Source organism: Alosa sapidissima, chromosome 5 (assembly GCF_018492685.1).
Source record: "Alosa sapidissima isolate fAloSap1 chromosome 5, fAloSap1.pri, whole genome shotgun sequence".
NCBI classification, from domain to species: Eukaryota; Metazoa; Chordata; class Actinopteri; order Clupeiformes; family Clupeidae; genus Alosa; species Alosa sapidissima.
In genome coordinates, this window is record NC_055961.1 from 34,058,195 (window position 1) to 34,074,273 (window position 16,079).

General features: G+C 42.8%; 1 protein-coding gene across 8 annotated transcripts in view; it reads right to left on the reverse strand.

The window, feature by feature from the left end:
- grik1a (glutamate receptor, ionotropic, kainate 1a) overlaps positions 1-16,079 on the reverse strand; it is a 43,227-nt gene that overhangs the window by 8,455 nt on the left and 18,693 nt on the right. For 4 of the 8 annotated variants that reach the window (XM_042091737.1, XM_042091738.1, XM_042091741.1 and 1 more), the window contains exons 8-14: positions 13,167-13,274; positions 12,552-12,590; positions 10,188-10,298; positions 9,806-10,009; positions 8,127-8,350; positions 4,536-4,654; positions 1,110-1,327 (exon numbers count right to left, since the gene is read on the reverse strand). In XM_042091737.1, coding sequence (XP_041947671.1) covers positions 1,110-1,327; positions 4,536-4,654; positions 8,127-8,350; positions 9,806-10,009; positions 10,188-10,298; positions 12,552-12,590; positions 13,167-13,274 — 1,023 coding nt within the window. Of the gene's footprint in view, positions 1-1,109; positions 1,328-4,535; positions 4,655-8,126; positions 8,351-9,805; positions 10,010-10,187; positions 10,299-12,551; positions 12,591-13,166; positions 13,275-16,079 lie in introns of those variants that run through there. The other 4 variants (XM_042091739.1, XM_042091742.1, XM_042091743.1 and 1 more) reach the window with 2 other exon arrangements.

Below are 16,079 nucleotides of genomic sequence, written 5' to 3' on the forward strand. Positions count from 1 at the left end.
CACACAGAGAGAGAATGAGAGAGAGAGAGAGACATGTGAACAACAAATATGAATACATTATTTGTAATGTGATATATTAGACAAATACCTTGTTTTAACAATCAATACCTTGAAGTGCAGAAGCACATGATTTGTCATTACTAATTGATTCATTTTAAGACTGCACAGACTTCACTAAGACAAGTGTACAAGTGAACATGAACAGAGGTGCATTTTTAGATTGTTAGCCACAGGCACAGTCGTCCAACTACTGCCACCAGTTAGCCTGGAAATCTAGACGCACCCTAGCGGCAGCAAATGTAATTTGCAGCCAGGGTAGTCTAGCAACTCTCCGTTGGCTTGCGAGCTGGAAAAACCAAACTTCGGTCAGGCCAATCACATCGTGTATAGAGTCGGTGGACGGGCTTAACGTAATGACGGCAGAGTTGCGACGGTTCCGTGTGAATTCCCTGCTACTTGAAAACAAAGAAGATGGATGATGCTGCTGGCAAACAGCGCAACTCGAGTTAAGCTTTTTTTAAGTTGGCAAAAGTTTGATCAACTAGCTACAGTAACTAGCTCTGCTGGTGGGAACACATGGGGCTCATGAGTTGTAGCGCTTTCCTATTGCGTGCAGAGGGAATTTGAAAGACAACCGATTATCCTGCCCCTCGGATTGAGACACTACATCTTGATGTGGGTCTGGCTGGTCAGGCCAGCCACCAGTGCCATTTGAAAAAACTCCATGCTGTGTGTCCTGAGACTCAGTGGCGCAGGTGTTTGCATTCAAACTTCGTAGTGTTAGATTTTGCAGTCATCACTTACTCTGTGTGCCCAGCTGAACAGAGACTCTGAGATGAAAGCAGATCAGTATGATATTTCAAAACACTGTGAATCACTCTCAAACATACACCAACACACGCAGAGCATTTCAGAATGCCGTACACTTTCTAAGCACTGCTCAATTTTCATCATTTTTGAACAGCATCTTGAAAAACATTCCCCCTCCCCGGGGGTGTCATTGCCATCTCTTCTTTTTGGATTGTTTTTCGCTTTCAATTACTTGTCATCCCTGCGGTATCATCGTTGCCAATGAGAGAGACTGAAGCTCCTACTATGCAGACACTCACCTTAAAGAACGTCATGGTAGACCCGTCCCTCACTGAGCCGTACTCGATTTTCGTCTGCTTGGCCAGGTCGTCGGCAGAGTCGATGGGTGAGTCCATTCTTTCGACGGTTAGAAAAGCGGCCAGGTTGGCAGTGTAGGAGGATATTATGATTAGCGTGAAGAACCACCAGATCCCTCCAGCGATTCTGGTGGAGAGAGCTTTAGGCATCAGCTCGGAGCCTGTCACAACAGGAGCGGTGGCGCTCAGTTAGGACATGGAGACAGACAGACTGACTGACAAGACAGACAGGCATGGCCACGACAAAACTGGACACTCGATTTTGACCACAGGAGACTTTTACACACACACACACACACACACACACACACACACACACACACACACACACACACACACACACACACACACACACACACACACACAAATAGATGCACAGACATCCACACACTTTGTAAATACAGTGAATCTGCAGTCAGAGTCAGATTTAAGCATGCTTCAGACTGTTTATGTTTGAAATGTGCTTGAAACCATTATCTTAAAATTTAACACATATTCACAGCCCATATTTCCCAAATGCAATCTGTGAGCCTGGATTTTCATTACAGAGATATTTCCTTCTGAATTTCTTCTGTGAGGTCTTCAACCAATCAGAAGTTAAGAGGAGTCCAAATCCTGATCTGATTGGCCCTCCTGGGGGCCACTGTCAGTGATGGGGTGGAAGAAGAGACATAGATGGGGAAACCAAGGAGTCTACAAGTCTGTTTTTTTCCCTTCAAATTTGTAGTTAGCTCTAACTTACTTCATTAGCCTACTTTGTATGCTGTAGCTTCCATGAAGTCAATGTGTTTGGAACATTTAAAAGTGATGAACAATGACGAAGTGCAGAGCAGAAATGAGATTTCGATGGATGTCGGACATTTAAAACTCAATGAGCTATTCGGCATTGCTGTCGCGTCTCTCTCAATGTATCCCTATGTGTTTGTCTTTATGTTCTTCCCATTCAAATGAAAACCATATGTCTTCATACCCTCCACGGCGCGTAAGGAATGTGAAGTTCTCTCTCTGGCCCAAATTGGTTTAACTTTATCGCCGACTTCATATTGTGTCGGCTGGCGGACGCGCTCTTTCTCGATTTCCATTAGCCGAGTTATGGCAAGGCCGGCAGCTCTCGGTCTCTCTCACGGTGGGCACGTGGCGGGGGGGCGGGGGTAAGGGCAGTGGGGGGCTCCCGTGCAGAGAGCTCAGTGAGGCCATCCCTGATACATCACAGGCATATGAAGCTGTCAGATGGGTTCGGGCCGCGGCGTTTATCTCCACTAAGAGCGCACGGGGAGCGACGGGAGGGGAGGGCCTGACTATCTCTCGCTCTCTTTTTTTTACTGTCTCTGGAATAATGAACTCTCTCTTTTCTCTATTTTTTTCCTTCCCTTCCCTTCCTCTGAGTCTTTCTCTCACTCTCTTTTTGCAGTCATACCCTCGCTTCGGGAGATAAGCGGTTTCATCTCTCGCCGTTTGGGTGTGTGATGTGATAAACTCCTTACTTCCCACAGACAATCCATGCTCCCTGACACGCTAACATGCAGCTACACACACACACACACACACACACACACACACATATATATATATATAAAATGTAGGCGTCTGTGTTATTGCACCCATATTTCACAAGCCTGCATACCAGGCCATGGATTTTAAGCAAATGAGAAGAAAAGCCTTATAAAGGTGAGCATATTCCCAGAGACAGAGATGTTTTTTTTGGCGGGGGTGAGGGGTTTTGGGTGGAATTCACAGATTGCTGCCTTATTGGACGATGATTTGTTGGACGGCTCACGCTAAGCTAACACCCCTCAGCTCAAACCATCGGGGCCAGAACGAGCAAACAAACACAGCTGCTTTGAAATTTCCTTTTGATTGCTGGGCTAAATCGACAGCCTTTGATGCGCAAAATACATCAAGCTGGAATGCAAACAGGGACGTTTGGAAAGGGGGCTGAAACTGACAGACTCCACCTCAAAATCTGTCATCTTTTTCTCCCAGATAAAGGATGAGTGATGAGGTGATGGGGGGTGGGGGAGAGGAGAGTCAATATACTGGATAAAAACTGGCAGTCCCAACTCAGAACTGGCTACACTGCACAGCACACTCTCTCAGACCATGCAGTCTACAGTCTTTTTGTTGAGCTTCCCATCCAGCCCTAGAGACATGCTGTGGTGCAGGAGATTGGGATGGAAGACACAAACACAAAGCCTCTAAAATAATTATAGTCTGAATATAATAGATACATTAATGGAATTCACTGGATGTCATAAACTATCCATGTAATGGTGTTTTATACAGCAGATATATATCTCCTTGGGTTTGGGCATCACAATACAATGTAAAGGCCTAAACACCTCACAGATCAATATACACACACACACACACACACACACACACAATCACACGCACACACACAGAAACACACACATACACACACACACACACACACACACACACACACACACACTGAGCTGCGACTGGTAGCTTGAGAGCGACGTGAAACTTGCGACGAGACCCATGGTGTAGGACCTTTCACGACTTTTCATTGGCAGAAGTGTTAAACCAACCAACAATATAAAATATTAAGAAGAGCTCTTTTCTTTCATTGAGTTAAATCGAAACAAATGTCTTCTAGTGCTCGTTGGACTGATAGCCCTACTGGTAGGCAATTATTACCCCGGCTTGTATTTAGGGGGCCGGCCTTTATTTGTCAGAATTGACCACACCGCCGGCTATTATCCGAGGCAGAGAGGGTTGAAGTAGCCTGACTTAGTGTTTTTGCCTAATGTGGTTAAATGTCACACTTTGAATATGAAATCACTCCCACTTCAATCCTAATTCTCAATTTCCTAATACATTTCACTGCAGTGAACAAATACTGTAAGTGAGGATTGAATCAAGGCTAAACCAGTTCCTCATATGAAACACATAGCAATGCAATGTACTTCTCTGGTTGTGAATTGGTACATGAACCAAGACAAACCGGAGCTTAATAAAAATGTTGTTGCAAGTTACCGCCACGTGATCAGAAGTTCCAAAACACCTGTGCTGAATGGCTGTAGCGCAGGAGGGTGGGATGTATTTCAGGTGCTGGAGGGCGTCATTTAGTAACTCATTGGCTACTGACCAAGTGATTGTTTTGTGGTGTTTTCAGTTCCAAAAGTGTTTTCAGTTCCAAAACAGTCTCCATAACCCTGAAACTACCATGGAAAAGCACTGCCATTATCTCTTATGAGATTGTCACCACTCTGTTTCCTCTAATGCTATAGAAGACAGACCTTAGCTTCACAGTGTTGAATAGAGGTTGGTGCCTATGGAAAATGCCAGACCTGAGGGGAGTAGACTGCGGGATGTGTATGCGGCCTTGACCTGCGACCTACGTACCTTGCCGCATAAGAGCCGCAACCCCAAACCAGAAGCTATTAAGCAACGTGAAATTGTTTTGCACCACGTCTGAGGCTGGGTTGCAGGGATGTGGGTTGTACCACTCGTAGGGACTGAACCTGAGAGAGAGAGAAAGAGAGAGAGAGAGAGAGAGAGAGAGAGAGAGAGAGAGAAAGGGAGAGAGAGAGATTTTCTTAGCTATTTTAGATCATTAAACATAACAAGTACTGTACTATGTAGGAAAACAGTTATTTCTGTGCATGTCTGGTAAAAGTGCCAATACATCTGTTACTAAGAAAACGTAATGACCTGAGAAATACTGTTTACCAGCACATATTTTAAAAATAAAAAATAAAAGACTTCTTTTCTATTTTGTTTGAAATTAGTTTCCCTCACCCAAACAGATAACGTTTGCCAATTTCCTTCTGTTCAAACTGGAAGGAGCTGAATTACAACTCCAGGCACATCGAACACCCGGCAGTGATTACACTCTCCCCAGCCGTACATCTCTCAGACTTTCTGACTTCACTGGAGGGAGGCGCTTTACAATATCACCATTCCCAGCCCAACTTCTCCTCTGTGTTCAGCGAGTCTCTCTTCTCTCCTCTCTTCTCCTCCTCGGGCTCTCACTCTTTTTTACTCTCCTCCTGGACCCGCCCAGATAACCGCCCAGGGCAGCTCCCAGGCTTTTGACCCCACTCGCTTTTAATCCACCAGCCAAGGCTGAGGATGCCCTTTTTCAAATAGCTATGGAATCCTTTCTGCCCATAGGGCAGCTGGATGGAAAATGTAGTCCAAAGAAGACTGAAAATCCACTGATTATGTGGGCATCGTTTAACGTGACCTAGTTTAGTACATTCCACATGTCTTGTGTCCTACCTGCTTTCGTAAGAAGGTTAGTGAACTTTATAGGCAAAAAACACAAATGAGTTAAGTGGAGGTAGCCTAGCTTTTTATTGGCCTGCTTCAAACCCAGATCAAAGACAGACCAGCAAGATGGACACAAAACAATAGAGTATCTATCTACCTCTAATAGAGTACCTACCCCTAATAGAGTATCTACCCCTGATAGAGTATCTACCCCTAATAGAGTATCTACCCCTAATAGAGTATCTGCAAGAAGTCCTCTGCTTCTCTGGGGTCCATGAAGCCTTTCCAGACCTACAGTGCATTAGCACCTAGATCATACCTGTCTCAGGTTAGTCTAGCTATTCTAGGCTTGGATTTGCTGTCAGACTGTAGTTGGGCCCAAATGTCTGCCTTATCTGGTGCAGGCAGCCTCCACCCCACCCCCTAGTCGTTCACCCCACTGGGTGACCCTGGGTGACAGTGTGAGTCTTTCACCACACTGAGTGGCCTCCAGACTGGGTCTTCCCCACCCATCCCACGAGATGAAGTGTGAGTGTCACATAATAAGCATACTTATTTGACATTCATACCTACTATAGTGCTACACTCTAGGTAGAACCGATTGCTTTAGTTTTTTACGTACCGACCAGGGTAGGAATTTCACAGCGGCCACGGCGGCCATGGCCGTCTTTGCCCCTTGCCGTGATGCCCCTTTGAAAATCAGAGGTTTACAGGCCACTGTGGCCTTGGTGCCCCCTTCTTTCAATATTCTGGTTTGCGTCCGACTAATAGCGTATTTTATTAGCCTATGGCCTGACAAAATAATCTTAGCATTCACAGCGCAAATTAATGTAGTCTTTTATGCAGTGGAGAAAGTGACAGCGCATGGCAAGAAAGAAAGTGCGTCCAGATTCACCCATTCTTCTGTTTAACTACAGTACTCACGAAGTAGCCTACTCATCATACAGACATCACAAGTATCACATCACATGCAAGAGCTTTTTCTCAGCTTGTAAAAGATGTTAGCCGTTTAGTGAACGGTTCGCGAGACAAATAAATACTATGATTAAATTGAATCATAAATTCTAGGTTCTGCGCCTATCTCCCTACCCTATCTCATCTTGGTGGAATACTTCACGAACCCTTTGTTCAAAACATGGCAAACCATATATCAAAACTAGATGTACCGCAGAGCGGTACAAAATATGACCGCCGCCCAGTCCAGCACATTTTTTCCACAAAAATAAATCACGCTGAAAGGCCTACAGTATATCATTCTAACTGTCTCACTAAATTGCATTATCCACCCTCAATTCTCACTGGTATCTGCTAGACACCAAAGTACCAAAACATGATTAGTTCATAGATTTCACATGTAAAATTCATTTTATACAACCCCACCCCCATCTTGCCTGTTCATAATTCTGAGAAATTCTTGAATTGTGTGCATGTGTGCGTGTACACGTTTATGTTTATGTTTATGTGTGTGGGTGGGTGTGTGTGTGTGTGTGTGTGTGCGTGCTTGTGTGCTTGTGTGTTTGCCTGCGTATGTGTGTTTGTGCATGTGCATGCATGCGTACATATGTCTACTGTGTGAGTATGTGTCATACGTATGATTACTGTGAATGTATGTGTGTGCGTGTGTATCTGTTTATGCACATGTGTGCACATGGAATGGGTTAACATGACCCCTGGAGGCAAACATACGGAAAAAATTGGTCATCCTAGGCCCTACGGTTCTCAAGATATTCACAGAAAACTGTGTCTGCCCTACCCTCCTTTCAGGGGGTCCAGTACAGCGGGGGGGCTACAGATCAAAACGAAAAACGATGGTTCCATGCTATCCATGTGGGGTTACATGCCCACCAAGTTTCATGTACCCCGGTCTTTCAGTGTCCCGGGAATTCTTGTTGGTGTACGGTCACTAAATGTACACATAAATTATTTTATTGTAAGGCCCCCCATGAACGAAAGTTCACAAAACTTGGCAAAACAAAACTTAGCCGTTCCAGAGTAATCTGGTTTTGAATTTGCAGCAAATTTCGACATGCATGTCTCCAAATTTGGCCTTTAAGTTTCAGAAAGTGTTTAAATTTTTCGACATAACAGGCCAAATACAAAATGTAAATGTTACAAATATCGCCTAGATATCGGTAAATATTAAAATCAGAGGATATACAGCTGACTATGAGTTTGTTAAAGTAGCCTTAATGATCACAAAATGCTAAGCATGCATCTAGGCTATTTGAGTTTCTTAAAGCTGAGCTGTGCTAAATTGTTCAATACATGATTTCATAACAGGCCAAATATAAAGTAAATGTTAAATATAGCCTAGATATCTGTAAATATTAGATAATCAGATGATTTACAGTTCTATGTAATATGTCATGTTTCATGTTTTTGTAATGTTTCATACAGTGATCCAGGTCTACTGCTGTGAATAGGCTAAATACAATTTTGATCATTTTTAGAGCCTACTACTGTATAGTTAACTTTGGCCTTTGTGCCCTGACATGTGGCCTTTGTGCCCCCCACCAAATATGCCCAACTGAAGGCCAAGTGGCCTTGCCCCTAAAATGGTGAAATTCCAAGCCTGGTACCGACAGTATTCAGTGACCTCGAGAAACAGAGATCTATGTGAAAAATCGCCGGAATTGTCCTTTGACACTTATCGTCCATCTTCTATTTATTTCCTTAGTTTGTTTCTACATAATATATACACTACGCAAACTTGAGCTGTACCTGGCGATGGCAAAAAGCACACAGCTGACTCCGATGCAGGCCAGCAGCACGTACATCCAGATGTCGGGGGTCAGTGGGTTGAGGAACGAGAAGACCCCCGGGTTGGTGCCGTTGGGCTTGCGGTACAGGATGCTGATGCCCAGCGTCATGAAGGGCTTGGAGAAGTCGATGACCTTCTCCCTCACGTAGGTGATGGTCAGAGGGGCCACAGCCAAGTCTGCAATCTGATGCGGAGGGGGACACGGAAACGACTTATTTATTGTTTTTTAATCTTACTGATCTTCAGGGTGAGGAGAGATAAGGATTAGTCGCTGGACATCTTGAGACTCCCCTTCCAGAACAGGCCTTACTTACTTCAGAGGATTATGGATTTGTTTCAAGTATAAAATGTCAGGTAAGCAAACATAGTCTTAGTTGACCACATAGTGATTTGTCTGACCTGAAACCTCAACCTGAAAGTCAGGCGGCCACCATTTCACTTTTGTATCTGGTAATTTCAAGGTTGCATTTGAGTCATTTCAAATCATAAAATGTATAATGGGTAATACAAACATTATGACAAATCCTTCTCACAAAACATCTACTTCAAATTTCTCCCTTTTAGCTGAAGGTAATCTAATTTAAGATCTTCAATTAAATTACATGGTTACATAGATTTTTCTCCCACACCTTACTGCCAAACTCCAGGACCACTTAGGCTTTATTCAAGCTAATTGAACAAATGGAACCAAAGGGGATCAATAGAGCTTATGCGACAGATCTTGAAAAGGTGCATTTAATACATTTTTGTTCAATTCCATGCAAAGGCAGGGACTGAATCAGGTTGGTAATATGATGCAATTCAAAAGGAGCTGGATGGTGAAAAAGTCAATCTACAAACTGTATCAAACTTTGTGAGCATCATTTATATTTTTTTGGATGCAGACTGGATTATGTGGATCATAACTTTCATTAAATAACTACAATTCAAAAGAGAGAAAGACACATAACCCCTCAATGATATATACAGTGTGATGGCAGTATGAGTTTGAGTTTAACAGACTGTGAAAGTGAAGATAAGATAGATAGATAGATAGATAGATAGATAGATAGATAGATAGATAGATAGATAGATAGATAGATAGATACTTTATTGATCCCCAGGGGAAATTCAAGGTCTCAGCAGCAGCATACATACAACACAAACACATTCTTTAACAGCAGAAAGAGTAATTAAAGTATATAATATAAAAACACAACTAAGCAGTAAGGACAGTAGAAGATAAAGAATATGCTAAATATACTAAAATACAAATTATACTAACACTTAATACAATATATAAAAATATACTAAAATACAAATTACAAAAATACAAATTATACTAACACTTAATCTAAATCAATTCTAAAAACAGTATCCACATAGTAGTGATTAATAAATCAGAGGCGCTTGCAGTGACTGAGGCAGGGACTGAGCCTGTGATTCTCTGTGCATAGTAAGGTATGGTAAGGTGCTCTAAGGTGCTCTGTGTGAATGAGTGTCATGGTGGTAGTGCAATGGTGATAGTGGCCATGGTGATAGTGCAAATGAGATAACCACTAATGAACAACTAAAGTGACATATTACAGATACCTTTTGCCTGCACTATTGCCTGACAGCTACAGCAGAGTGATTCTGTATTAGATATGAACAGACTCACATGGTCTATGAGCTCCCGAACCATTCCATTCCATTCTCCCTTGTCATTCTGGGCTCCGTATTTGCCGTCGGAAACCAGTTTCACCTCGTAGGAAAAGCCCAGGATGTTGGACAGCTCTTTCAGCAGGTCCAGACAGTAGCCCTCAAAGCGGTCATTTCCATACAAAACTTTGTCTGATTTCTTGTACATCACATAGGGATTTTCCTGTGGAGAAGATCCAGACAGATAGACTTCAGAGACAAAAGTAACAATTGACAACAAGCAATTCTACTGTACACAAACCTATGCTGATAGTCTATTACTTTCATATCAGTTAACTATATATCATAAATTAGTGTACTTTTAATGCCTACATTTAATAAACTATTAAATGTACTCTTACCAATATTGTGGTGACTATAAGTGTTCGGTTGGCCAGTGAAGCAGTGACATTGGCATCGTCTTTCTTCCTTTCTGTCAAGTTAAGGCCAGTGAAGGAATTCCACACTCCAAGCTGAAATTCAAATCATATTCATTATGAGGTTCAGTGGGATAAACATGTGATTACTTACTATTAGTAATATGAAATTCTGCATAACATTTTTTCCACTCTTTGGAAGACAAGAATATGACACCAAAAGGGTCAGCAATTATGAACACAAATGGATGAACAATGGGAAAAGTGGTTTGCTTGTGAATGAAAAGGGTACAAATAAAAAAAATTCTTTAGGCTTTGTCTGTGATACTGTTGACAGAAGACCGCTTGCGTACGCTTAAGATTTTAGGCTGATAGTGGTAAATAATCCGGTCATTTAACAGATTAACACACAGATTTATGGGATTTTAACCTTACACAGCAATCCTCTTTGCCACTGTAAGTGCAGTCCAAACCCGTAAACCATTTGTAGCCACAATAATGGAAACCCCAGAACATTTGTATGTATAAACAACTTTCATTAGACTCTTAAAGCTCTTCCCATTTCCAGAGGTCTAATGACCATTTCTTGAACGAGCTCAATAGGCGGTAATGGCCGTCCACTGCTCTTTTCTCCTTTCTGCCTTGTCTGATCATTTCTAAGCCTGCTGAGAGACAGTTGCTGCTAGAATGGTGGTGGAGGCCCTGCAGGGACCCACATGTTTGCAAGGTCAGTCCAAATGTTACCCAGCTCGTTAAATAATAATCGTTTCGGGAGCAGGTCCGGCTTCCAAATACCAGTCTTGTGCTTGGCTGGTTTCACACCCCGACGGCATCCTGCAGACTCATTAGTGAGAGGTATTTCACAGCACTTTTTCCAGTCATGAATCCCTTTTATCGGCTCTGGCCCATCCGCAAGCTTGCCGTTTTCCCGTCTGAGCTTCTTCTAAACCAAAGGACACAAGGCATTTCTAATGCATGGAAGGCACAGGGTTCTAATGTATGGAAGGCTGAGGGTGTGTGTGCAGTCAAAGAGCATTGGGGCTTTAATAGTATGATGAAGGAATTATTGAGGACATTATCCAAACAGAATTGACTACAGGAGCTTTTGGCTATTATATCCATTATGAGTTATTTTTGTTCTTGTGCTTAACTCTGACATTCACAAACACTCCACACTGTCCTTTTGCTCCTTGTATATTGGATGCAGTCATCCCAGGTAATATTGTAAATGGCACTCTCCACCTAATCATAAAAACTAGACTTATGCAATTCATGTGGGGTGGGGGGTGGGGGGCAATAATTTCAACACCAATAAAGCGATGCAGCTAGGAGGGCTACAGTAAAACTCAATGGATTACACCTGTCGGAAGGACAGTAAAAACGACAGGAGAAAGCTTTCTTGTAAAAACAAACTCAAAATAGTCTAGTCCGTGACGCAGCAACGATAGTAACGACCAAAACGTGAGCGCCAAGTTGAGCGGGAAGAACAGCTATTCCCGAGGGAAAAAATAAAGTCGAAAGTAAACCAATCAAATCGCAAGAATATGAGCAGTGACACGAACAGGCAGGGGTTATTTTCCTTGGCCCTAAAGTCGAGTCAGTGCGTTAGCCAGTGGCAGTCATCATCCAGCGCATGAAACACACCACTGCCTCGCTGAAGACATGGCTGACACTGTTTGATAATTCATTTATTAACGGGGCCATAAAGTGGTGGGTGTTCATGTACGGCGGCAGGGGCAGGGGGTGGTCATGAAGCGGTACATCCTCTGGGACACGGGCACAGGGAGCGGCTTATTTAAATGAATTCTGCTTTTTAAAAACTGAATTAGCGCTGCCCTCTGAGCATTCTCCCAGAGATTAGAGCCACAGTCGAAGCACACTTGAAGGGCCTTTGCCTGCTGATGTGTCAAATGGAAGTGGCCTTCTTAAAATAACAAGACGCAAGGCTGGTATGGCCTGTTCGGTCCCAATACTACTCTAAATATATAATAGAAGACCCCATTACACACACTCTAGAAACCTGCTTAGCAGCAGAAGACATTATACAGCATACACCCTTATATATTATATTAATTGGTAGGACCATTAGCGTGCACAAACAAACAACTCTTATTCAGCTAATGCACATTTACTGGGATTTACAAGGATATATTTTGTCCTCAAGGAAAAATGATATCTCCTAGCTATTCGTGCAGGTTCAGCACAACCTTGACAAATAAGCCCTGTAGGAAAGGACTTGGGGTTCTGGGGGTCTTAATGTGGTGCGGGGAAATAGGTTTGGGCATGGGGCAAATCACAGCTGAGGGGGCAAATCACAGCTGAGGGGCCAGAGGACAGACTACAACAAACCTTTGTCCACTTCTTCAGCCACTTGGCACCTGCAACACGCTAGTGAGATAGGGAGGTGAACAGTGGATGATGTTACCATTAAAGCTTTCAAAATAAATTATTTTAATAATGTAGCATTTTCATACATTAAACAAACAAAATAACAAATGTGTCAACATGTGTATGTAAAGTGAACAGCTAAATGTTGCTTCTAATCTGCATGGGGCAGCTGTGGCCTACTGGTTAGCGCTTCGGACTTGTAACCGGAGGTTGCCGGTTCGAACCTTGACCAGTAGGAACGGCTGAAGTGCCCTTGAGCAAGGCACCTAACCCCTCACTGCTCCCCGAGCGCCGCTGTAGCAGGCAGCTCACTGCGTCGGGATTAGTGTGTGCTTCACCTCACTGTGTGTTCACTGTGGTCTGAGTGTGTTTCACTAATTCACGGATTGGGATAAATGCAGAGGCCAAATTTCCCTCATGGGATCAAAAGAGTATATATACTTATACTTAATGAAAGTGTGAACCAACCTATAGAAATATACTCTTACAAGAATGAATAGCAAAGAAAAAGACACAAGCTCCTAGTCTGATCCCTGTGCTGCAGGGCATGTAGCAGTCACATGGGAGTGCTCTTACCTTGGCATTCCCTTCCTCTTTTAGACTGATCAGGTCCAAGTCAAAGTCTCTCCTCAAGCCATCGGTCTTGTTCACGACGATGCGTCCTGTCAAGCCGTCCCAGCGAGCCTGAAGGGGAGGGAAGCACAGACACACACACACACACACAGACACACACACACACACACACACACAAACACACAGACACACACACACACACACAGACACACACACAGACACAAACACACACATAGACACAGACAAAGACACAGACACACAGACACAGACACACAGACACACACACACAGACACACACACACAGACAAACACACACAGACAAACACACAGACAGACACACATACACACACAGACACACACAGACAAACACACACACACACACACACACACACACAGACAAACACACACACACACACACACAGATAGAGATGAGTTTAAGAGCAGGTGGAGGCCACGGAGTAGCAGAGGTGTAAAAGTCCAGGTTCAGAAAGTAAAAGTCCTGCCACTTTTGTTGCAACCACTCACTTAATCAGCTCTTAAGCCAGGCAAAGATTATACATAGGCGGAGCAAGATACTTCATCAGGAGCCACTTCCGGAACCCCCGGAACGCACAAGGAGTCCACTGAAGTCTATGGCTATAGCTCAGAATTTCACCACATATTTTTTAAACACTTCCTACTGGGCAATAAACTTCCTGTTTATGCTGTGCACAGTAGGCTAATGATATATTACTGGCCTTTCAGTTTTAATATAGTAGGCTATTGCTAGTTGTATAAGTATAAGTATAAGCATAAGTATATATACTCTTTTGATCCCGTGAGGGAAATTTGGTCTCTGCATTTATCCCAACATAGAACAACATAGCTGAAGTTATCTAACCAGTTCAGTAACATCAGTTGCTTGATTAAGGTTAAGAACATTTTAAACCCTTTTCCCGTTTGCTGGAGGGAGTGGCATTTTCACAAAGTCGGTCAGACTACATTACCGTGAGACGAGGTCCTGAAGACAATGACCATAGAAAAAAGCTATATTTTCTGATGTTTTAATGTAAACAGGAAGTTGATATGTCAGTACAAGTGAAACCAAAATGGAGTCGTGTATAGAGTGCATACATGTCAGGACTTTTACTTTCTGAAGTATTACATCTCTGCTGATTAGTAGAGACCGTCAACATGGAGAACACCATTGGAATGTCTGTTTTCTGGCAGCTACTGGTTGGTGATATAGAGGCCTGTCAATCAACTCTGCTCCAGAAATGTGACTGCTGTTTGGTACATTGTAGAGCACGGACGACTGTTGCCAAAAAACACAGTGCAAAAAGGAGATAAATATTATGATCAATCAGCAGTGTTATATTTTGTAGGATGCCATCAGACTATAACCACAATCAGGCTTATTGGCACCAAACTGAGCTTCTTCTTCTTTGACTCTGTGTGCATTTGTCAGAAGGGTGGAAAAAATCATGGCTTTGATTTGGACACAGAGTGTGGATCCAGACCAGAATGTATAGGAGAAGAAATCTATCTATTTTCAACTTTTGGCATTCACCGAAGGTTGGACAAAATGCAACTGACAGGAAGTAAGCTGTCAGATGAGGAAGTACACAACCATCAATGAATCTGTTTAAAAAACACCAACCACATGAGCATACAAACATCTTGTCCATCCTTGAAACAGTATACTTTCTTTTACAAGAGCACAAATAGCACCCATTTCAGCAGTTGCAAGCCACATTCTACCTGTATATAGAAAAGGGCTGTTTTTCATAACTAGACCATTTTAAATTCTGTCACTCATTCTCAAGTGTTAAAACATACCTGCACCTTACTCTGTTTGTGTTAAAGAATGGCCTTTCCTTTCTACAAGTAGATAGATAGATAGATAGATACTTTGTTGATCCCCGAGGGGAAATTCAGGGGGGTCTCAGTAGCAGACATCACACACAACATGCACTTGCAGCAGAAATGGTAAATATAAGTATAAGTATAAACATATAACCAAACTCCACTGTACAATAGAGACAGTAGGAGATAAGAAAAACTAACAAAACAAAGAGTGTCATGGTGAAGGTGCAAAAAGTAGTCCAACAGTAGTCCTTGTAAACATGTCAGAATAATTTTAGCGGATGTATACTGTGTGGTGGAAAAGTTCAGATTTATCTTTTATATTGATTTTTAACAGAATCGCGGAGAATAGGAGATGTAAACTCTCACTTCCTTGTGAGCTCTTTAAAATGTCAGGTTGTTGTAGCAACCTACAGTAAACATATACACATGCCAGTCTGGTCTACAAGACAGCACACATTCCCTCTATGTGCCTTACATCCTAATGCACTGCATGTCCAAAGTCAGCCAAAAGTTGGCAACTTGTACATTCCACTTGAGTTTTATCACTTAGTTTAAAGGGGGATATTTAAGCAGCCTGATGAATTATTCAGTGATTGTATTGTTTTCATTGCAGATGCATACATTCTGAGCAGTGACAGACTCAACCACCTGCTCTGCTTACCCCCCCATCCCCGGAGGTAGAAGGAAATAGCCTACTGAACAAAGATTATTTCATTTCCATTCCACCTCCCCTTTCCTCTCCCCCTTAATGCTTCTATCTTAAATAACATCCTTTAAAGCGGCAAGCAAAACAGCTCACAATTCAATCACTGTGAGAGGCCCTGTGACGAGGTAATAGTATTGTTACCACCTGTCCTCCCTTGTGAGCTGAGTGAGTGTGTGTGTGTGTGAGTGTGTGTTTGTGTGTGAGTACATGTATATGTGTGTCGTATGTATGTGAGTATGTTTGTGTGTAGTGTGCGTGTGTATGTGAGTATATGTGTGTGTGTGTGTGTTTGTGTGTGTCCTGTGTGTGTGTGTGTTTGTGTGGTTTGATGCATTGATGATTAGCAACGAGAGAGAGACCTG